The sequence below is a fragment of the Myotis yumanensis genome, unplaced genomic scaffold (assembly GCF_028538775.1).
Source record: "Myotis yumanensis isolate MYYU_CA2020_CCGP unplaced genomic scaffold, mMyoYum1.0.hap1 SCAF_1, whole genome shotgun sequence".
Classification (NCBI taxonomy): domain Eukaryota; kingdom Metazoa; phylum Chordata; class Mammalia; order Chiroptera; family Vespertilionidae; genus Myotis; species Myotis yumanensis.
This window is the reverse complement of record NW_027223752.1, coordinates 15455866-15479677: the sequence shown is the minus strand read 5'-3', so window position 1 is coordinate 15479677 and position 23812 is coordinate 15455866. Positions and strand designations below refer to the sequence as shown.

At 38.9% G+C, this 23812-nt stretch overlaps 1 protein-coding gene across 1 annotated transcript in view; it reads left to right on the top strand.

The window, feature by feature from the left end:
• Nucleotides 1-23812, top strand: part of LOC139010207 (protein unc-79 homolog) — a 224189-nt gene that overhangs the window by 128895 nt on the left and 71482 nt on the right. The window contains 8 exon segments of the mRNA XM_070414385.1: nucleotides 2829-2986; nucleotides 5976-6157; nucleotides 8129-8330; nucleotides 8965-9144; nucleotides 10547-10612; nucleotides 18224-18510; nucleotides 21109-21291; nucleotides 21902-22064. Of these exon segments, the coding sequence (XP_070270486.1) occupies nucleotides 2829-2986; nucleotides 5976-6157; nucleotides 8129-8330; nucleotides 8965-9144; nucleotides 10547-10612; nucleotides 18224-18510; nucleotides 21109-21291; nucleotides 21902-22064 (1421 nt within the window).

Below are 23812 nucleotides of genomic sequence, written 5' to 3'. Positions count from 1 at the left end.
GAGAGTTAGAAACATCGATGAGAGAGAAACATCGATCAGCTGCCTCCTGCACATCTACTGGGGATGTGCCCGCAACCCAGGTACATGCCCTTGACCGGAATCGAACCTGGGACCTTTCAGTCCGCAAGCCGACGCTCTATCCACTGAGCCAAACCGGTTTCGGCGTGATAATGTATTTTTTTAAAGACTGCCCAGGCGTTCTGAGAAAAACAAGAAAATATTGCCCTGGATTTACATAGTGGTTTTCTTCTTAAGAACTTTAAAATAACTGTTACAATCTTCCTGGAAATAAGTTAGAAAAATAATATCCTCATTTTTATATATAAGGGAATGAAGTGATTAAAAAAGGAAAAGGTTGGTTTAGATTAACTTGGTAACTAAACCAAGTTGAGGCTCTATTTGTCATTATTCATTTATTCATGTATTCATTCAAAATATTATTGAGGGCTTACAATATTCATTTTGGTAATTTGCAATCTAGTTTGGAAGAAGGTGAATAGTATGTGTACAGAACGTGACCACATAGTTTATTATTCAAATTGGTCTACTCTTGAGAGTGAAGAGGGGATGATTTTCATAATAACCTCAAAATAATAAATATATAGTAGACTGAGATCTTGGATAAATGAAGACACATGGTCACCTATGTATATATGTTACTGTCAATCGCAGGGATGTGTGATGGGTGACTGTTTTGTGTAGTTATAGGTGGGAGAGGTCATTTTGGGATGATCAGAGAAGCCTCAGGAGTAGATACCATTTGGATAGGCATTGAGATAATGATAGAATTTTGAAAGGATCAGCATAACAGATGAGACAAGCGGCAAATCCAGGCAGAAGCAGTGAAGGGACAGGGTCAGGAGTTGGGCAGAAGCTCTGCCCATTCCAGGAGAGCGGGGAGACGACGTGGGCTGACTTCTGTTGTGAAAGCCACCTCTATTGGAGGTGTAGTTGGGACGCATGGATCATTGATGCCATGGCATCTCTGCCTTAGCCTTTGGGCTACCTAGCCCAGGTTTCACCCTCAAAAACCCTGAGGGACAATGAAAGGATCTGGAGAAAGGACATGCTTCTGTTTTTCAAACAAAGCTGCTGTAGGGACCCGAGAAAGCAGTATGGGATTGGAAGAGTCCAGGGATTTTTGTCACTGAGACGGTTTTGCCATATACGATTTGCTTCCTTCTACTGAAATGAAAGTTCCATGAGGGCAGAGATCATGCCTTCCTTTTCCTTTGCATTCTCCGTAGGGCCTGTTGTTGTAGAGAAGTATCATTGTCCTTAGCCTCACAATGGTAATAGTAGTGTAAGGTTTTTGAATACCTACTATGTGTCTAACATTTAATACAACCAGCATCAGGAGGAAGTGGAAGTTCAGACAAGTTACATTTACACTTGGTTACACAGTTAATTAATGACAGGGTTCAGAGTAGATCCATATTTTTCTGATTTCCACAATTCAGTTATAGCATATGGCATTTGAAAATTACTCTTTTTCATTCTATAAGTCTAGTATGTCTTCCGAGATACCAGCAACTCTAGTGACTTGTATTCTCCATAAATTGGAGATACTGTGCCACTCTTCTCATCTTTTAGGGGTACATTATGAGTTTTTTAAAGTCACAAATAGTTTCAATTCTGGATTAACTCTGGAGCCAAAAGACAACAAAATAAAACAACAAAAACAAACAAAAGGCATACTTTAAATAAATGAATAAAAGACCTGAAACTGCTTAGATATTACTAGAGGCCCAGTGCACAAAATTCTTGCACTGGTAGGGTCCTTAGCTGCTGTTGGCCGGGGCCTCCCTCCCTTTCCCCGGCCCACCCCACCCCCTGGTCAAACTCCCAGACAAACTCCCGGTTGAGGGGACAATTTGCATACTACGCTTTTATTATATAGGATTAGTAAAAATAGACCTTCAGAATTATTCTGGTAGAAATTGATAGGAACTTAGCTAAACTTGCTAAGGTACATTTTTGACCAGTAGTGGTCTGGTTTTAGGCAGGGCTGGCACTCACAAGGTGTTACTAGGGATTTCTCTCTCCCTCTCTCTCCTTTTTTCTCTTTCGGTCTCCTCTCCCTTTCTCCCTCCCTCACCATACTTAGCCTCATTCCATCTGTATTGGCTGCTTCTCAGCAGCCTGTTCCTGTGAGAAGGAGAGAGATCTTTCTGTCCCAGAGTCTATACCTGGACAAGGATTCCGGCATTCCCACACTTACGTCATATGTCCACTCCTTGACTAATCACTCGATTTTCAGCATTGAAGCACTTTGATCAGCATGGGTTTTGTGTTCACTCTGACAATAGGAGAAGGGGTGGGTGGGTGGGGCTTGATTGACAGCTCTGCCAGTTGAAGAGGCTGTTCTTAATTGAAAGAGTTGCTCCTTGCTAGAATAATACGAGGAAAAGGCTGCTGGGCAGGCCAAACCAACAAAACTTCCCAGATGTTCAGTACAAGAAAAAGAAATTAAAATCACTATCACTTCACCATCTTAACATAACTAATATCAATTTGTATATTATTTAACAGTCATTATTCATTTATTACTTGAATTTAAAATATACAATTAAAATTTTTTATGTTAAAATGTAATGTTAAGTGATGTTTTTCTATGTTGTTACATAAAAGTAATTACTTTAAAAAGACCTGAACAGAACAGAGCATAGGAAAAGTTCATCAGAGGATCATAGTCTTGTGGATGAATGCAATTTCACTGAAAGCATTCTGACCATCTACCGGTTAACTATACTTCTTATCAATCAAGATAATAGTATTTTCTTTCTAAGAAGGTTATACCTGTAACCACTTTGCTTCTTGGTTTCCAGCCTGTGGAGAGTCATCAAATCCGACTTCTCCCAGTTATCTTCACTGGCGGTTCCTCTCCTGCTCCATGCGTTGTCACTTCCTCATGGTGCTGACATCTTCTGGACAATCATAAATGGCAACTTCAACAGCAAAGACTGGAAGATGAGGTTTGAAGCAGGTACCTCTGTGTTATAACAATTCTCTCTGGATCACATTACAAACCAGATGTCCAGTTATGAGATCTCTTTCTGCCTTCCATTTTCCTTCCCTCTTTCTATAGGGCATTGTCCTACTTGCCGGTATTCTTTGTTGTGTCTACTTAGCTGAGCTTTGTCAATAGTAATATTTTGCAGAGTGATCTTTAGGGAGGGTGGCCCTGTCTAGTTTGCCTAGGGTAGTCCCAGTTTATGCCTGTCCTCCAGGTATATTTATTAATTGTACACTGTTTACTTTCACATGGGTCCTGGCTTAAATGGTCAACCCAATGGGTTACTTGCATCAGCATTACTGGGAGTGTTTGTTAAAAACACTGATTACAGTGGAACCTCGGTCCTTCAACTTAATTAGTTCCAGAAGGTTGTTCGAGAAGCAATTTGTTTGAAAACTGAATCGTATTTTCCCCATTAGAAATAATGTAAATTGAATTAATCTGTTCCAGACCCCCAAAGGACACTCTGTTTTAACCTTTCTTATATACAGTACATGTCGAATATACTGTTTAATCTACAAATAAACACTTCTTTTCTTAAATTTTTTGAATCACCCCCTGCTAGCCTTCAACGAGTCACTTTCAGTACTCTGTTCAGGGGTGCCTCTCAGGAGGTCAATATGCAGCTCCTTCACTTTCACATATCATTGTCTCCAAAATGCTATCACTGGCTAACTGTTCTTTGTTCATCCGAATCAACAACAATTTTTCTGCCTCTTCAATGGCCTGTGCTCATTGTTTTCTGAGCACTTTCACTCCCTTAGCAACATCAGCACTCTTGATGGCCTCTTTATGTTTTTAAATTGTGCTAATCCATTTCGCCAGTAACACAAGCAAAAAAAAAATACGAAAATATTCACAGCTCTGATTATGTTGTTTTTCTATTCAAAACATTTTAATGGGTTTTCAATGTCTAGAGAATAAAGTTCAGACTCCTTAAATGGACATTCAAAACCTCCCATGGTCTGACTGCTCGTGTTTGTAGCCTCATTTCTCACTCATCTTTCTTCACCTGACATTCTATTTTCCTCATTGCTTCCTACTGCCCCTCACCCATATCTTGGCCAGTCTCTGTTCTCAGTCTGAAACCCTCTTCCCTTCTAGAACCCAATCAAATGCCATCTCCGTTTGAACCACCTTCAAAGGCCCCCATTGAGTTCCATTTCTCGGTTCCCTTGGTGGAACGTTGTTTTTAATCCTCCAAGCTCCCATAGCATTTTATTTATACATCACTAACAGCATTTACAGCTTTTTGTATTACATTTGGTGATAGTTGTACCTGTTTATCTCTTTTAGCCGACTTGACTTTGAAGTCAAGACCTGTGAATGATTCACATGTTAGTCTGCTTGGGCTGCCTTGACAGAATACCATAGACTGGGTGGCTTAAACAACAGAGTTTATTTCTCACAGTTCTGGAGGCTGGGAGTCCAAAATCAAGGTGCCAGCCAATGCAGTTCCTTGGTGAGGGCTCTCTTCCTGGCTTGTAGATGGTCACCTTCTTCCTGTGTCTAGTTTTCCTTTTGATTTTTATAAAGACACAAATCCCATCATGGGGGCCCCACCCTCATGACCTCATCTAAACCTAATGACCTCCCAAGGTCCCAACTCCAAATGCCATCACATTGGGGGTTAGGGCTTCATGTGTAAATTTGGGGGGGGCACAATAATTCAGTCCCTAACAGTTCATTTTTCCATTTACTTCCATCTCCCCAACAAGTACCTAGGATGGTGTCTTTAAAATAAGTGAATTAGTGGATTTATTGAATAATTACTAAATGTGGGATTAATAAAAAGAGTATAAGGGCAAACTCCTGCTCTCAGAAGCTCTCAATTTAATGGATGGGACCAAATACAAACATGTAAAAGGTTAAGAAACTATAAAGGTGTAAATATAATTCAAGATCACAAAAGAAGATATGTCATACAGCTAAATATGAACACACAAATGCCATATCTAAATGAATAGTATTTTAAAAATATATATTCTTATTCATTTCAGAGAGGAAGGGAGAGGGGAGAGAGAGAAAGAGAAACGTCAATGATGAGAGAGAATCATTTATCGGCTGCCTCCTACACGCCCCCTACTGGGGATCAAGCCCACAACCCAGGCATGTGCCCTTGATTGGAACAGAGCCCAGGAGCCTTCAGTCCGCAGGCGGATGCTCTATCCGCTGAGCCAAACCAGCCAGGGCAATGAATAGTATTTTTGCAGGAGTTTGTGGTCTGGAAAGACCACGCTAGGAAGTCAGAGTGGACTTCACAGAACATGTAGAATTTAAACAGCAGATTCTTTTAAGGATGGTAGAATGTCCATTAGCAGAGAAGAATAGAAAGAATATTCTAGGCTGCTCGAATAGCTTAAGCAAAATACTGAACCATCTCTATTTGCATGAAACTATGTTGCTTCACTATCTTCTATGGCTTTTTATCAAGCTCTGTTTTAAGAGTGGCTGGAATCATTTAACATAGACTTGCAGAATAATTAGAAATCTATCAAGTAGGGCGCATCTATTTTATGGAAGACGTACACTGTACAGCCCCGGGAAGACTGGTTGTCACTTCACATCATGACACGCTAAGAGTGGAGTGGAGGGTTCAGAATCTAGAGCCAGGACTGGCGGGTACCTCCCACCTCCCTGTGGAACCTCTGTGGAATGGACAAAGAAATGAGCATGGAGGCATTTTGAATAGTTTGAAGCACAGCTGGAAGTTAAACAATGGGAAAGACCATTAAAAAAAAGAGAGAGAGAGAGACAACCCAGAACTAAATCAAGGCTGCCTGACAAAAATACTGCACTGAGTAGAAGTGGTCTGTGCTGCACGGATCACTCAAAAGGAGGCACTAGACGTTCCTCTTGGTATTTAAAATCAGTGTCTGGGGGCCCAGTTACCCTATCTCTGTGCGTTCAGACTGTCTAGATACATGTCATTTTTTGTCCTCTGCCTTTTACATTTCAGTGGAAAAGGTGGCTGTAATTTGTAGATTTCTGGATATTCACTCAGTGACCAAAAACCACCTGCTGAAGTACTCGCTGGCGCATGCTTTCTGCTGCTTTCTGGCGGCTGTGGAGGATGTCAACCCAGCAGTGGCTACCAGGGCCGGGCTCCTGCTGGACACCATAAAGAGGCCGGCGTTGCAGGTGACGTCCCTCAGTGTGTGTAACCTGCTCTGCTCTACTAAACCCTGAGTTATGTGTCACATAAACACAGTTACTACTGATGATGACGATGATGATGATGATTGTGGAAATTTTCAAGTTGGGAAAAACATCTCAGAATCACATCGTATTAACAGACCTCTTATTTTATTTGTTGATACTTTCTTTTCAGTCTTTGTCTATGTGCTGAATCACTTCTGAAAGATGGAATTGTTGTATAACTTTTTTTGTGGCAGATTATTAAATTAAGTTTGTTTATACCATTTCACTGGTTTCTGGGCTAAAAGACCTTTTAATTGAGGCTAGTTTCTAAGAGAAATCAGGTAAATTATAAATCAAGGCAAACCATGAGAAGGTAAATATGCTACCAAAATGAAATGCTACAAATTAAAGCCAAAGTAACATGAATTATAAGACCTGGAGAGAGTTGTATCTTTATCTTATTTGGCTCCTGTATTTTTAAAAATTTATTTATTTTTAAAATTTGTTTTTATTGATTTCAGAAGAAGGGAGAGGGAGAAAGAGATGGAAACATCAATGATGAGAGAGAATCATTGATTGACTGCCTCCGGCACACCCACTACTGGGGACCGAGTCCACAACCCAGGCATGTGCCCTGAATGGGAATCCAACTGTGACCTCCTGGTTCATAGGGTGATGCTCAACCACTGAACCACACTGGCCAGCTGGCACATGTATTTTATAGTTGAAACCAAGTCTCAGAGAGATAATGTCACTTATCAAAGGACACAGAGTGAATTTTGGGAGAACCAAAACTAGAACCTCCAAAGTCCTGATCTTCTGTTTTTCCCCATTGCCACCTGATTTATCATTATTTCATTATTATTAAAGTTAATAATGGCAAGAGCTAACATTTATCAAATAGGCATTGTGTTTTCAGGGCAGTGTATTAAAAGTGTCCGATCCTGCATTATTTCAGTTAATCTCCACAATAACCTTTAGTATGTTCCCATTTTACAGATAGAGAAGCTGAGGGTTAGAAAGGTTAAGTAATTTCAGAGTCACACGGCTAGTAAGTGGTAGAGAAGACTCAGGTCTGACTCATAATAAAGTCATATTCTTAACTCTGTGTGTGTGTGTGTGTGTGTATGTGTGTGTGTGTACACTGCCTCCCAATCAGTGGGAGGGTTCTTGTAAAAAAGACTAAGAAGAAAGGGCAATGGTACAGGATCTGAAATATTCTAGGGTTGTGCTGCCTATGGATGCTCACCCTTCCTTGTAAAAACTTCCAGTTGTTTTCTGGATAGTCCTTCTCTGTTGGTCTTAATAAGACTAGGTGGTTGTATGTCTTACCGCTGCTCAGGGCCTGGAACATAGGAGGCACTCATTAGATGAGAGTTGGATGAATTAATAGGATGAATTGCAGTTTTTTAAAAAAGGGAATCATAGACTTATATACTAGAGAAATAGATGCTCAACCCATTATACCTTTGCTTTTTTAAAACTCTGTTTCACTCACATTCCAAGAAGATGACTTATGTTCTTTTAGAATCATTAAAATAATTCTAAAATCTGAATTTCTTTTAGAAATTTTAATTCTAAATTTTAGAATTTAACATTGAAAGGTAATTTAAAGACCACCTTTTTGTGTATTTTAAAATGTGTCTTTGGAACTATGCTTCTCTGATAGAAACTACAGACATTAAGAAAAGAAACATTGGTTTGAGGATATTTGGGTAAAAAAAATTAGTAACATACATTTAGTTCAGATTTCTAAGTCAAAATTTAAGGGCTATTCCACAATTAGGAGAAGCTTCTCTTTTGTATTTTTTCTACCAAAATTTGCAGCAAGAAAGCTTTCAGTTGGCTCATTCTACATTATAAATATAGATTGAGGAGTTTGCTTTGTTCCACTGACTTTGCTTAGTGTGTTTGCTTTGAAGCAACTTAGATGTTTACATCTGACTTTGCTTTCCTCCTCCTTTTCCCCAGGGTCTGTGTCTTTGTCTTGACTTCCAGTTTGATACTGTGGTTAAAGATCGACCCACAATATTGAGCAAGCTTTTGCTCTTGCATTTTCTCAAGCAAGATATTCCTGCTTTGAGCTGGGAGTTCTTTGTCAACAGATTTGAGACACTTTCTTTGGAAGCTCAGCTGCATTTGGATTGTAACAAAGAATTTCCTTTTCCTACAAGTAAGCAAAAGGAAGAACTTGCTGTATAGAGACGAGGTTCCTATGCTTGTGCTTGCTAGATAAGCAGAAGACATATGTGCGTAGTTCGATTTCCCATTATGGAGGATGCCTTGACTTCGTGTACTTCATCTCTCAAATGTTTGTTGAATACCTACTGTAATCATCCTCAGATGAACTATTTTCTGGCATTCCGAAATCCCAATTTTTCTAGTTCCTTTTGGGGACTTGTGAGAAACAGTTGTGACTGTGTGTTCCGTAAATGCTATTCAATCATCATGATTGTAATGCTTGTGAGCAAGTTTGTAAGAGATATTTGCACCTTGCAAATTCACTCTCTCATGCTTCTTAATCAGGTACCTACAGCCCTGACTAGATGGGGAAAAGACTTTGGTCAGTCAGCTAGTTATCCAGTGATAACAAAATCAGATAATTTAATCTTATTTAGACGATAGTCATGAAAGACAATAGTCATGATTTTTCATATAAGCTTTCCTGAAGAGAGAAAGGTGAATGAGTCATCTATCCATGAAAGATGGTTTGTAATACTGAAAAATATACACAGACGAATGGTTTTAAGCTAGTTGCATAACATAGGAGTTAAGGAAAATGATAACCTCTAATTCCTTTTGCAAAGCTATCACTGCTGTAAGGACCAATGTGACCAACCTCAGCGACACCGCGCTGTGGAAGATCAAGAGGGCTCGCTTTGCAAGGAACCGCCAGAAGAGTGTGCGTTCCCTGAGGGACAGCGTGAAAGGGCCCGCGGAGTCCAAGAGGGCGCTCTCCCTCCCCGAGACCCTAACCTCCAAAATCCGTTGAGTATCTTCTTTCATCCTCCCTTTAAATCTGTTTAACGTCTTTCTGAGGCTGACTTGTCTTGTTGAATGTGCATAGAGAGTAGTGAATTTAGCAAACAGCTTGGTCATCAGGTTTGGCCTTCGTATTCCCTAGAGGGTCGCCCCAGGGGTGTTAGCGCCCTGGGTGGCTTTTTCCAGTTTTTGGATGAAGCAAAGCCTTGATCTAACAGTAGATGATTCAGTAGGTTGTTTTGAAATGTGCAAGGCAGCAAACCCATTGATGCTTGGCATGAAAGAAGCATCTGCTCCTAAGTGCTCAAATGTGAAGTTTGCACCAGCCTGGATAAGAGATTCCTGAGAAGACTTTGACATTGTCATTTAATGCATGGTAGAGGCAGCCAGACCAGCTTCCAGGCAAACAAATAGTAATGGTTGCTTTTGCAAAGACAAATTAGGCCGAGAAGTTGAGTTTTTGCCCAACTTAAACAAGCTTCATTGCCAACTTAAAAAAAAAAAGACCGTATATACTTGTTTTCTAAAGGTCTTTCTTTATATTGCATTTTTAAAGAGAACAAAATTTCTCTTAAATTACCAAATCACTAGATGAACTCTAATGATTAGCAATAGCTCATGAATGGGAAATAATTAAAAATTCATAAGTAAATCATCATATTAGTGAATGGATATGTTTAAATACATTGCTAACTTGTAAAATTTATGAAATGACTTAATTTTTAACTGCTGTGAAGTTAATAAAAGAACCCCATAAAATATATTTCTTATCCTGTTAGAAGCTGAAAAGTTTGCTTTTTCATTGGCACTTATTAGAAGACAGCCTTATTGTAACATGACCATTTTAAATCATAAATATGATTTGATTTTATTTATTGCATTTTTCTCTATTTTTCGACAAGCTAAGGATATGTAGTGTTTTGAACTTTGGAAGAATCAATAAAAGCCCTGTAAGCAATCAATAATCTAGGTGTTCAGAGAGCAAAGATAATAACAGGTGCCCATTTCAGAATATCCTGTGCTAATGTGAGGCCCCAGATGAAACTGAATCAGATCCTAAAATCCAATACCTCAATCAAATAAATTACAATTTCTATAAGAAGGTCCCAGGTCTTTTAGAATCTAACTGATCAGGTTGGGATATACAGTTTACTTATTGTTATTTCTTGTTAATTGATTCACGTGACAATTCTGAAGATTAAGAATTAAAGTAACATTGCAGGATGTTCTTGAGATGCAAATGAAACCACAAAACTTTTGTGATATAAACATCTACTATGTGATGTTAATTACAAATAGGAAAACTAAACTTGCCCCTACTATCCAATGCAGTTAGCACTAAGTATATTTTCTAGGCTCAAGTTGTTTTTAATGCTTATTTAAATAGAGTTGTTGTTGATTTTTAAGCTGTGAGGTTGACCAGGCAAGAGCAGTCTGCTCCAGCTCTCGGTGGGACACCCGAACAGATGCCAGGTGGGTACTTCTGACTTGAAGGGCTGTGTGCAACTGTCTCTCACAGGTGGACAAAGGAAAGAGTGCAGTGTCTCTAACTGGACCACAGTGATATAGTTAGGTTTGGCAAGCTCCAAGGTCTTACCCCAGGTGCTCAAGCATCTGGGCCCCTGACATAGCAATTCCTTTTATATTAGCAGATGGCTTTTGATGCTGGTAACTTTTGGTCCAGTAAGAAGCATCTTGTTACCTGAGTACGCACTGTTCCCCAGAGAGCCAGTATGACTAGAACCATACCTAGTACTTATATTTGTATGTGTATTTACACATAGAAATATTATGTTCATATATATATCTGCTATAGGAAAAAAACATACATTTCATTCTCATTTTAAAAGGTTATACATTTGAACCACCGTCATTCACTCATCCCCTTAGTCATTCCTGATTCTTTGCAGCTCTACATGCCTTTCTGTCTCAGAGAAAGAGTTTCCATTGTTTGGCGCATCATGGGATCATATCCAGCTTGGCACAGTGTAACTCTCATTTGATGTTCCTGAATTATCCTAAGGGCCAAAGGCAAGACTATTACAGACTGAATGTTATTCACACAAATAGTCCCATAACTTGTTGGGAAAACTGTGAAGGTTCTGAGTACCTGCTTATTTGTCAGAAACAAGCTTGGTCACTACCATCTATGGATCATGCTAACAAAGATTTTGTTTTTCTATTATTATTTTCTAAGAATAGTTTTAAGGTAAAGTTTTCAGAATGGCCTCAGAAGGAAAATTTCAAGTAGGGAGACTTTGAAGACTGTGTGTTTGTTATGTGTTATAAAAATGACTCTAGAAAGAGAGGCGGTGAGGGATGGGGGAGGAGCACAAGATTATGATTGCAGATGGTAGATGTTGGCCAGAGTGTATTTTCTCTTTTAAAATTGATGAGAAAAAAGGGATAGCAAATGCTTGGCAGAGTCTCTTACCTTATTTTGTGCATCGCTTGTGCCTCACCTGTGCTGAGATGGAAGAAAGATAAAATAAGAACATCTGATTCTGACTTCACTGCAAATGTGAAATCCATCCAGGTCCCCTTCAGTTAGATCTTTTTGAGAATGGTCTTATGCAATTTCACAAACTATCTTTATTTGACCCCATCTTTTCTTTTTGTCATAAGGCTGAATTGAAAAGCTAGTCTGTAATTATTATCACCCATTATAATAATCCAACCTCTCACATCTCTTTGGGAAAATGTGTGTATATGTTTCTTAAAGTGAAGAAAAGCTTCAAGTGACTAACTGTCCCATCAAAAGTGACAAGATGGAAAAGGGGCAAATAAAAGCATTGTTCATATTAAACATAAATATCATTTACATGACACTACCATAAGCAAAACTTCTATAGATTTGGAAACTTATAAATTGCTTATAAGATGATTTCAAACTAGATTTTCAGTTTTGTATTATTATTCACTGGACACTGAATGTTTTAACCTGGAAGCAAAGACATACCAGGACAGTCAGAAGACTACAGGATGGTTTAAGATAATAATTAAATGGAAACTGAAGAACTTGCTATTGAATATACTTTTGTTTGGTGCAGATAATGAGCTCTTCTGTGCAAGACCTTGTATTGATTAGGCCTGAAGTAAAGGCTGAACTTTTTGTCACTGGATTTATAATTTATGGCTCTCTGATATGAACATGCACAGCAAATTTGCAATGGAAATACACTTGTATAGAAGGTATACTCTGCAAGGCTAGTGAAGAGCTGCATTCCTCCATGACATTTATGAGTCAAATCAAAGGACTTGTGCAAATATAAAAAATTCATAGAATTCTATAGCTGAAATATTAGAAGTAGGCTAATATTCTCATTTTACAGAAGAGGAAACTGAAGTTCCCAGAGAAGAGTAAGTGCCACAGGTTTGTTGGTAACAAACAGCTCTGGGTCGCAAGCCCAGATGTCTTGGTCTCCCTTGCAAGGCATGTGGGGTAAATGCTAGTAGGAGCTCTACACCTTTATTTAATCCCAATTGATGAAATATTCACTTTTACCTGCTAATCTGAAATTGGTTTAATCCTAATTAGATATAACTTGTATTTTCACTAATGCTGTGAGAACCAGGAATTCTTTGTCTTTGATGATTCAGAACATCTGATGAATGTTAATGTTGAATACAAATTTCACCAATGCTGAACATGATGCGTAATGCTGAACAAACAATCACCACTCCATGTAATCACATGGGGTTTAATTATATCTTGTTCCTTATCTCCTGGAATGAATAATTAAACAGTAGTAGGCAAATAATAATATTTCATATATGTATAGTGCTTCTATCTATGAAGAGTGTTTTTATGCAAATCATCTAATTTTGATTTTACAACTATGGATATATGTAAAGTATTATTTTTTTCACTTTACATATGGACAGGAACACAGGTCCTGAAGAATTAAGAAATTCTGCTTAGGTGGTTTGCTGAAGATCACGTATAACTAGTTAGGGATAGAACTGATACTTGAGTCCAAGAGACTTGATTTGCTTTCTTTCCACTACAGCCTCCTCCTGAGGAATTTGTTTTAGGATATTCCTACTCTTTGGGATGACATGAGCATACCAGTCTAGTTACGGAGCTGACCTGGGCATTCAGGTCTGCTACAGTGAGCATCCAGTAAGCCATGAGCATTCAGACCAGAGGATCTTTCCAGTTAGAACCTACAGATTGGTCTAGAGCAGGGGTGGGCAAACTTTTTGACTCGAGGGCCACAATGGGTTCTTAAACTGGACCGGAGGGCCGGAACAAAAGCATGGATGGAGTGTTTGTGTGAACTAATATAAATTCAAAGTAAACATCATTGCATAAAAGGGTACGGCCTTTTTTTTTTTTTAGTTTTATTCATTTCAAACGGGCCGGATCTGGCCCGCGGGCCGTAGTTTGCCCACGGCTGGTCTAGAGCTATCCTAATCCCTACAGGGACATGGACGCTCTACTCCAGCCCGTAGAGAAATCCTGAGATCTCTTGGTCTGAATTTGTATCAGTAAGAGAAGGTGCCCCAGGCTCGGTACCCAATGCTTGGTAACATTGGTGAAATTCATATTGACCTTTCCTGCTTCCCTCTTAGTTTCCAGCCTGGACTTCCAAATTGCTTCTCTTTTGGGCTCTCCCTCTTTTTTTTTCTAGAAAGATGGTTTACAATTCAAATCTTCACCAAGTTCAAAATACCTATTGATTATTTCGAGCCAATAAATCAGAGAGTATAGTTGTTTTTCGTAGGAATGTCCTTGTTTGAAATGATGGTTTTGGGAAATGACAGTTTCCCAAATGATACGATGTGGGGTAGGAAGAGGCAAAGGCAGGGATGGGGAGCATATGAGGATGCAGAGTTAGTCACCAGCCTCAACTTTACAGCCTCTGTGGCCATGTGCACACACAACAGAACTGTGAATGAAGCTTTGAGTTAATGAGCTAGGGAGACCAGTGAGGCAGTGTGGCCAGAACTACTGAAATAATACAACCTCGTTTATAGGGCGTAATTCTTGGTTTCTCTCGACCGAATGCAGAGTAAGCTCGTGGAAGGGGTCCTTTCTTCCTCTACTTGTCACATTGGTTTGACAGTGGTGGCTGGGAGTTGACTTATACAGAGGAATGTTCCCTAGCTGTTTCCAAACATTCCTTGCTGTTTGGAAACTTCATCAGTTTTTCTCCTATAGAGAAGACAAGATCTGAAATATTTATTTGAATTCAGTATACGTAGACATTTATGAATAATAAGCTACTTCTATAAGTCAGACATGGCCCCATATTCTCTGGAGGTTATAAAAAATGGATGAAGCATAGCACTTGCCTTCAAGAAGCCTTTGCTCTTATAGGGGAAATAAGTAAGTGAATGAATAAAACGTTCTGCCTTGCATAATAGCTATTTGTCACAGGGGAGTTAAGAAATGCTATAGGAAACTTCTGTTCATTCTTCCCTTCCTCCCTCCCCTCTTCCCTCCTTTCTTTTCCTTGGACATTTTGAGTTTAGGGATCACATCCAGTTGCTGGGAGGAAGGTGGGCACAGGTAATAAGAATGGCTTCTGGGGACCAGATCCAGAGGGTTAAATTGGGGATGGGGTGGAGGACCACTCTACAAGGTGAAGAGAGAACATGAGCAAAGACAAAGATGGGAAATGTTGGTGACATTCTGAGATCCGTGAGTAGCCCAAGTTGTAAGGATGCTGAACATTTGGGGTGGATGGAGTGATAGGAGAAAAGCAGTTCCTGATCTTGCCTGGCTCCAAATTGTTTGAATAAATAAAATTGTACTATACTTTGGAGTTTCGATCGGTTGTACCACTCTGTGGACAGATTGCGATGGGCCCAGTCCATGTTCAAGTTATGGTAGGATAGCTCTTTCTACCTTGTGATTAAAAAGGTGCCTGCCCTTTTCTTTATAGAAGTGATCAAATCTCTTAACACATTAAATCTCTATAGTTAAAACAGATACAGGAATTTTATGGGATAGAATTCAAAAGTGTTTTAATGGTCACACCTTAGAGAAAATATTGTAGGCATTAATTTAAAAATGGAAATTTTGTAACCTTTTAGATAACTAATTGTTGTCTTGAACAATAAAGAAAATGTCAACTTTTCTAAGCTCATTTTTCTTATGGCTTTGATTAAGGTAACTCTTCTCTGTGAAGAGTGTACCAACCACAAGCCTACAGTGTTGTAAAGAAAGAGCACAGACTTGGCAAAGCTCACAACCAGAGGGGAAATTATTGGAATGCAAAGAGGGTTTCCCCCCACTTTATGCAATAGGTCCCATTAGCTAGTCCTTTTTTCAGTAAATGGCATGGTTTGTTAAGGAGCATTCATTCCTAGCTATTCAGGAACAGCAAAGTAAAATCAGCCAACTTAAAGCACGGAAGATCAACGAAGATGAATCTAATATGAGGACAGGGCATTTGTGAAATAATGCTTACTCATTAGGAAAATGCGATTTGACAGGAAAAGTTAAGGTTACATACTTTATCTGTAATAGTGTCAGCAACAAAAATAAAGAAAGCAAATAAAATGAATGTCTTCTTGCAACGAGAAGAATTTTGACATATTTAAAGGTGAAGTCTGATGGTTTATTTTCTAGGCCCAAACTGGGATAGAATGAAATGGGGAGCCGATGTCCTAGTTAGGCCTGGTCTGGAGTCTCCTTTCTTTTGTATCGAGGTCTCTAGATTCTCAGGGTTATAAAACAAAAGTGCAACTCCTTCTCCAACCCTCCTGAGTTCCACTTTTAACTGGGATTTTGGGGTCCAGCCACTCTGGACTTGGAGGTGGTTGAGCAGGACTGAGTGATTCGTGCTGTCTGAAATCTTGCCCCCAGAGCTAAAAGGAATTGAGGAACGAAGCTATATTGTCACAGCCATCACTTGCTGCTATAATAACATTGAATCCTGCAGGGAACCTAGATTTTCACACTTGTCAGATTCTTGGCCAAGCTTGCCCAGAGCAATAACCTTCTTCTAGTTGTAAAGTAATACTCTAGAGGAAAAAAAATGAAGATTAAATGTTATTCAATGTTGAAAAAATAGTTTTCTAAACTTTTTTTATTTTGCTTTATGAGGATTTACATAGGTATTGTTTTTGGTTTGATCTTCTATTCAAACATTTAATTATAATATACAGGGATGCTTCACATTTTTGGGCTCTTGGTGAAATAGGGTGATTTTTTTAATGATGGCTAATGCATGGCTAGTAAATAATGATAATATTGACAATTGAAAATTTATTATTCACTCTTCATCTGAAACACCATCATAAAGAAATTCTTAGGTTTTGTTTGAAAAATTTTTGGTAAAATTTCTCTAAAGTACATTGCACATATTTTTCCCTTCATGGACAGACTCTATGAGATAGAACATGTTAATGTCCTAGGGCAGTGGTTGGCAAACTCATTAGTCAACAGAGCCAAATATCAACAGTACAACGATTGAAATTTCTTTTGAGAGCCAAATTTTTTAAACTTAAACTATATAGGTAGGTTACATTGTTATTAACTTAATTAGGGTGCTCCTAAGGCTTAGGAAGAGCCACACTCAAGGGGCCAAAGAGCCGCATGTGTCTCGCGAGCCGCAGTTTGCCAACCATGGTACTAGGGTCATATTGAAATTTGTCAGATGCTTTCCCTTATGTGAGAGGCTCTTTGACTTATATGATTTCTCTGCCTCTTCATACATTGTTAACTATCCCTTCTCAGTGTGTCACTTTTGAACAGACCAGCATTCTTCTGATCATCTGGGGAAAACTAGACAACCTAGTTGTTACCTTATGTGTAGTTCTAACCTAGTCATGCCTGAACTTGACATTACTTTCATGCCACTGCTGAAGAGAAAAGGGTTTGGGCTTGAGGCAGTTAATTTCCACAGTCTCCAGAAATGTTTCATCGATCTCACTTCTCTTGGCTGTGTCCTGGAAGACTGAGGTTTTGCCGAATTGGTTAAGTTAATGGGTATAAATCACCTACTTTTTTTTTGTTATTTCCTTAATACCATCATCATAAAATAAACATGGTCAAGCTTTGGTTTATAATGATTTGTAGCAAAGCTTGTCATCATTTAGCAGAACTGTTCTTTGCAGGATGAGAGATGAGAATGAGGGTGTGCCTACCTAACCCACCAGGCTAAAATGGCTTCCAATTTAGCAATTCTGATGCAACTTGTCAAAGGAAGGACAAGAATAGCCCCTACAGAGAAACATGGAAAAACACATCTCACTTTTCCTTCCCCCAAAGTCCTAAACGAAACCAGATCAGAAGAGGCAGAAAAACAAAGGAGACAGGGTCTAATTTCTGACTCTGAAAAATAACAGAGAAAGTCACTGTCAGGGAGCTGCTCATCATAATTTTTTGTAGGGTTAAGAATAAGTCAAGGGCAAAGGTATTCTTTTTTTCTTTCCATGTGAACTTTCAGCTCACCTTCATGTGACTCCCCCCCCCCCCCCCCCCCCCGCTTTTAAAAAAGTTCACGCTTCTTTCTGTCTGTGGCCCTCCCTCCCTTCCTGTATGTTTCTCATTACATTCAGCAGGGCTTATAATTTGTTATTTAATTTTTACTATATTATTGAGAGACCACACATTGCTAATATCTCAGGATTTGAAAAAGAAAACTTTTTTCCCCCACCAGCTGATTTATGAACATAACTGAATTGAGATAATAATTTAAACAAAATAACCCAGTGGATGTCTTTGTGCTCAGTGGGTTTTAGAATATTATTATTATTATTGGTTATTCTTACATGCTGATTTTACAAATGGAAGGGGAACTTCTCTTTATCACTGAGGATAAAACTTTGCCACTAGATGAAGTTTATTTGTGGGTGTTTGTCTTACTGTTTGAAGAGAAGTTAGCTTTGCAATGTCCATTTTTATTTCAAATTCCTTTATTATTCCCCAATTACTTGGTTGTAGATGGACACACTAACTTCTACCCTTGGACTAATGCTTTGCTTAGTAGGCCGTATTGTGCCTTTAAGTTTTTCCAAAAGATAAAAATATTTAATGGCAGAAGAATGTGCTTTATGCATGAAGGGAGGTTTTAGTGTCAAGTTCTGTGTGGAGGAGCCACCCACTGATGGCCTTCCTTGTACCGACAGGACAACAATCCCCTGAGAATGACAACACCATCAAGGACCTGCTCCCAGAAGACGCTGGGATCGACCACCAGACCGTGCACCAGCTGATTACAGTGCTCATGAAGTTCATGGCCAAGGATGAGAGCAGCGCAGAGTCAGACATCAGCAGTGCGAAGGCCTTCAACACGGTCAAGCGGCACCTGTACGTCTTACTCGGCTACGACCAGCAGGAAGGCTGCTTTATGATAGCACCTCAGAAAATGCGCCTGTCGACGTGCTTTAATGCGTTTATTGCGGGAATTGCCCAGGTAAGTGCAATCACAGCCTTTGGGAGCCATGCCCTTGGACGTTCAGGAGAAACAAGTAATTAAGTCCGTGTAGCCAACATGAGTTGAGTGTAAAAGTTTGTACAAATTACTTTCTTAGGAGTCTGTGAGGGGAATATACAGATGAGTAAGATTCAGCCACCTAATGTCATAAAGGGAGTTTGGGATTTTTTTTGGAGAGGTAGTGTAAAATCTATATAACATGAATTTACCATTTTAGCCATTTTTAAGTGTACAATTCTGTGTCATTAAGTACATTCACTTAGTTATGTAACCACCACCACTATCCATCTCCAGAACTTTTTCATCATTCTAACCTAAAACTCTACCCAGTGAACAATAAGGCAGTGTGGGATCTTTATTTGTGGGTGTTTTTTTCTCTTTTCCTTTTAAAATTATCGAATTTATTGGGGTGACACTGGTTAACAAAATTATATAGGTTTCAGGTGTACAATTCTATAGTACATCATCTGTATAATTGTACTGTGTGTTTACCACCCCAAGTCAAGTCTCCTTCCATCACCATTTATCCCCCTTTATCCTATTATACCTCTCCAACCCCCTTTCCCTCTGATAATCATCATACTTCTTTTACTTTTTAAAAAATCTTTTTCCTTTTTGGCTTCAAGTGGAAGGTTGAATTAATCATACAACTTACTTCATGTCACATCACCATTATTGGCTATTCCATGTTTGCTGTTTCTAACTGCTGTACCATATGCCATGGTGTACATCTGCCATGCTTTACCTATCCATTCCCCCATGATGGACACTCATATTGCTCCCAACTCCTTCCTACCCCAAACCGCTCAGCAATGGACATCCTTGTACATGCACCTTATCCACTAATGTGGGAATTCCTTTGAGATATGATCCAAGAGCAGAATTAAGGGACTGTGGGGGGTATCTTGTGTGCCTGATTTGACCAGTGCTACAAATATGACTCTCCAGAATGACTGCACAGTCTGCAAAGGGTATAGGACTTGGGGAATAATGGACATGAATTTCAGCTCTGCCACTGTTACTACCTCTATGGCCTTAGGCATCTTCTGCTTGTTTGCCAGTTGGTAACAGACTTTTTTTTGAAAGATTAGAGACAACATATTGCAAAGCACCTTGCTCAGTGCCTCTCTCATGCTAGGAACTCAGTGATGGTAGCTGTTATCAATGAACTCAAATAGATTGTAAAATAATGAACACAAATAAGCATAGTGGGAGCAGTAGGTATGTAGTTGTCTCTTGCTGATGCTGATAATTAGATGGACCACCACTAACTCAGCTGTCTGTGTTGAAGGAGAGTGCACCATTTCAGCCACCAAGCTCTCCCTTCTTTTTCCCCTCTCTCCCTCCTTCCTTCCCTCCCCTGCTTTTCCCTTTCTAAATCCATGTTATACATATTCATTTTAGAAATATAACCAATAAGGTAAAATACAAATCTCAAAAAAACCCATGACAAATAACTAACATTTTGGTATTATCACTGGCTCCAAATTTACACACATATATGCATGTATATATCATATACATACATACATGCATACATACATATATGTGTATATGTATATATATGTATGTATATACATGCACATTTTAATAACAATAAGATCATGTTATACATATTAATATATGTATGTCTATCCTTTAAAAATATGTTTTTATTGATTTTAGAGAGAGAAGAAGGGAAAGGGAGAGAGAGAGAGAAAGAGAGAGAAACATTGATGTGAGAGAGAAACATCAATCGGCTGCCTCTTGCATGCCTCCCCTACTGGGGATCGAGCCCACATGTGCCCTGACCCAGACCCAGAATTGAACTGGTGGCCTCCCTGTGCATAACACGATGCTCTACCAACTTAGCCACACTGGCCAGGGCTGTATGTGTAAACTTTCGAAATGTAAAATATATTACAGAGTTCATATAATGTATATAAGTTTGTATCATATCCTATTAATGTCTATGTAGTAGTCTGCTGTCATAAAAACAATCTTTTATTAACTAGTCCCATAGTGTTGGAGATGTAGGTTTGTGTCCAGCTGGGACTGGCTATAATGCTGACTATTTTTATGCATACATCTTGGAACACTTCTCTGATTATTTCCTTAGGATATATTTAATTGTTGTGCTAGAGGCTATGTGCTTTTTTTACTTCTGAATACATGTTGTTAAATTGCTCTCTTGAAAGGTTGTATTGAGTGATATACTGTTTCCAGAAAGGTTAATATACTGTGTCTGAGAATGTCCATTTCTCCACATGATTTCCCATACTAGGTGTTTTGATTGATTCTAAGTTTTATTCCACTTAACAGTTTAATAGGACATTTTAATAGATACAATTTTATTTTAATAGATAAATTAGATTATTAGATAATTGAGTAGATTAAAACTATTTTAATAGACGAGGTTTAAAAAAATTTCCTGTGAGGTTGGACTTTCCTCCTTTATGCGTAGTGGCCATCACTATTAATATTTTGTGAGATGCCTGTTAAATATTTTGCCTGTGTTCGATGGTTCAAATTTTTCCTTTTGGCTTGTAAGTGTTCTTTATAGTTTTCCTTCAGTTATTAATTTCTTTCCTATTTCAGGTTATGGACTATAACATTAATTTGGGAAAACACCTTCTCCCCTTGGTGGTTCAGGTGCTCAAATACTGCTCTTGTCCTCAACTACGGCATTATTTCCAACAGCCACCTCGTTGTTCCCTCTGGTCCCTAAAACCTCACATCCGGCAGATGTGGTTGAAGGCCTTGCTTGTCATCCTGTACAAGGTGAATTGCTGCAGTTACTTCTTTTTTGGGTGGAATGATTCTCTTAGTGAGGAGAACACTTAAGAGACCTATGTTGAAAATGTTGTAGGACAATCATTTGACCTTCAGAAGAAGAATTGTCAGGTACAATTAGTGCTGAGAAGCAAAGAGCTATTGGAATGGAACTAGAAATGGAGGCCATGTCAGTGTCTTCTCTTGAAAATGTTTAAAATGAAAAAAGATGAATTGTAGGACTTCGATCAACCACCTCTATTTCTGACCAGAATCTCCTATTTTATCTAATAATTAGATTCTAATTAATATATATTAATTTTTATGTCAGAAAACAAGGAAAATATTTAAAATTGTATTCATAGACCAAATGTTTATGGCAAATAATTTTGTTGAAAGGAATTGTAACTGGGAACTGGCATGCATTGCCGTTTGTGGTTCAGTGCAAGAGACAGGGAATAAGGGCATGCATGATAAGGATTTATGTTTTTGCCTATCTATATTTTTCTTTTTATCCCCCCCCCCCCAAATGCTGAGGAAACTATCTAGCAAGATCAAGTGGAAAACTTACCCTTCGAAATAACCATTTATATATTTCTCCCTTTGTTTTGTTGTGCAGTATCCATATCGGGACTGTGACATCAGCAAGGTCCTGCTGCACCTGATTCACATAACAGTCAATACACTCAATGCACAGTATCATAGCTGCAAGCCCCATGCCACGGCGGGCCCTTTGTACAGTGACAACAGTAACATCAGCAGATACAGCGAGAAAGAAAAAGGTACTTCACGCATCTCAATTCTATCCTAAACTGAGTTTGAATACGTAAAACATCCTGGACAGTGTTTCTCTTAGGAGACAGAAGGGGGCCCTCAGGTGTCATTCTGGAGTCAAACAATCACTTACTGCTTCATTAATTTTCCAACTGTCCCATGATGTTGCTGCCTTAATTTTTAAAATGAAAGAGAAATAATTAATGTGCTTCTGAAATCCATTTCATAAGAAATAGTGTTTGGTAAAGATTGTCTGCTGTTTGGTTAAGAGACCTTTATGGGCCTTTTCCTACGTGACGGAAACACCTTGCTTTGGGCTGTGAGGTAATTCTTAGTAGAGGCATGTAATTTTGTCGGTCTCTTGTTTGCTCCAGAACTTTGCGCTCACAGATTTGAATGGAGTCTGCATTTGCTGACATGCTTTTTGTAGCCACCTTATTCAATAAGAATTGATTTAAGGCAACTGGAATGAAATACTTTTGCTGCATAGGTTTACATTATCTCCGATATTGACTTTTTATATTGATAGCTTTTCCACAAAGGAGTAGAATAAAACTCTAGAGTAAAATTATAGCCTGAAGAACCAAGGTGTTTATCTTTAGTGCCTGTCACGGGGTGACTAGACTTGTAAAAGGTGACATCATCTAATCCAATCCTGGGAGAAAGCCAAGTGTCCCCCGACCCTTTGGTGTGTTATAGAGCGGTGTTAATGGAGTCTGACTTGGTTGACTGCTCTGAAAATATCTCATTAGGATGGGTTGGAGCCAGCGTTCCATTATTGGTTTATTGCTGCAAGGTCTGAGTTTAGGTTGGCTACAGATGGATCTCAGAGTCCTAAGTTATTTAGCTCTGGTATCCATCAGACCCTTTCTGAAGAATATCTTATTTACCAGTTTAGGTCCTAGTTTCTGGGAAATTGGGTGGATCCAGTTACACTAGGGATGTCCTCAATGTGGGCTCAGTGTTTGGGCCAGTCCCAGGTGACCCTTTCTAGATGGGAGATGCCATCCTGAAGCCTTTCTTCTCGATTATTCAGTATAATTGAGAATTATTTCGCAGCTATATAATGGCAATTGCATAACTCTTTCCTCAAAAGCCTGCATTTTAAAAGGAGTATGTTTTTATAAAGGAAATAAAGAAAATAAAACAGGTCACTGTTGCCTCTTCTCAAGACACAGGAGTTTGATAGGCTTTCTCAACTTTGTGGAAGTTCACTGGTAGTTTTGTACCCATTTTAATGGTTAACATTTATTTTTTTTATTTGACAAAAAGGATCACTATTCTTGGTTTATCTAACATCTACTGCTTCAAATTTCACTTACTTATAGACTCTTGTGTATGAGGACAGGATCAAAACTTAACTCTGTATTTGTACTATCCTTATGATCAAGAAAGCTTAAATAACCTTAATCGCACCTGAGCCTCATTTTGTCACATAGGTAGACGTCGATATAGGCCAAATGCTGTGATTTCAGTGATATTCAGCTCCAACAGTAGGTTGATTCCATTTATCCTGGTACTAAGTGCACTTTTGTAGCCTTTTCTCTTGCTGCTTTGAACATGGCTTTGGCCTTTCCAAAGCATGGAAGGACATTTGAAATTAAGTGAACTTTATGGGGTGCAACATAGCAACCCTTTCCTTATTAATTCATTTTTGTGTTTCTCTTTGATTTAAAATTGGCCAAATGGGGACAGAAGAAGACATAGAAAAACGCTTGACAGGCATTCTAGTGACCCGTTTATTGAGGGGGCCTCA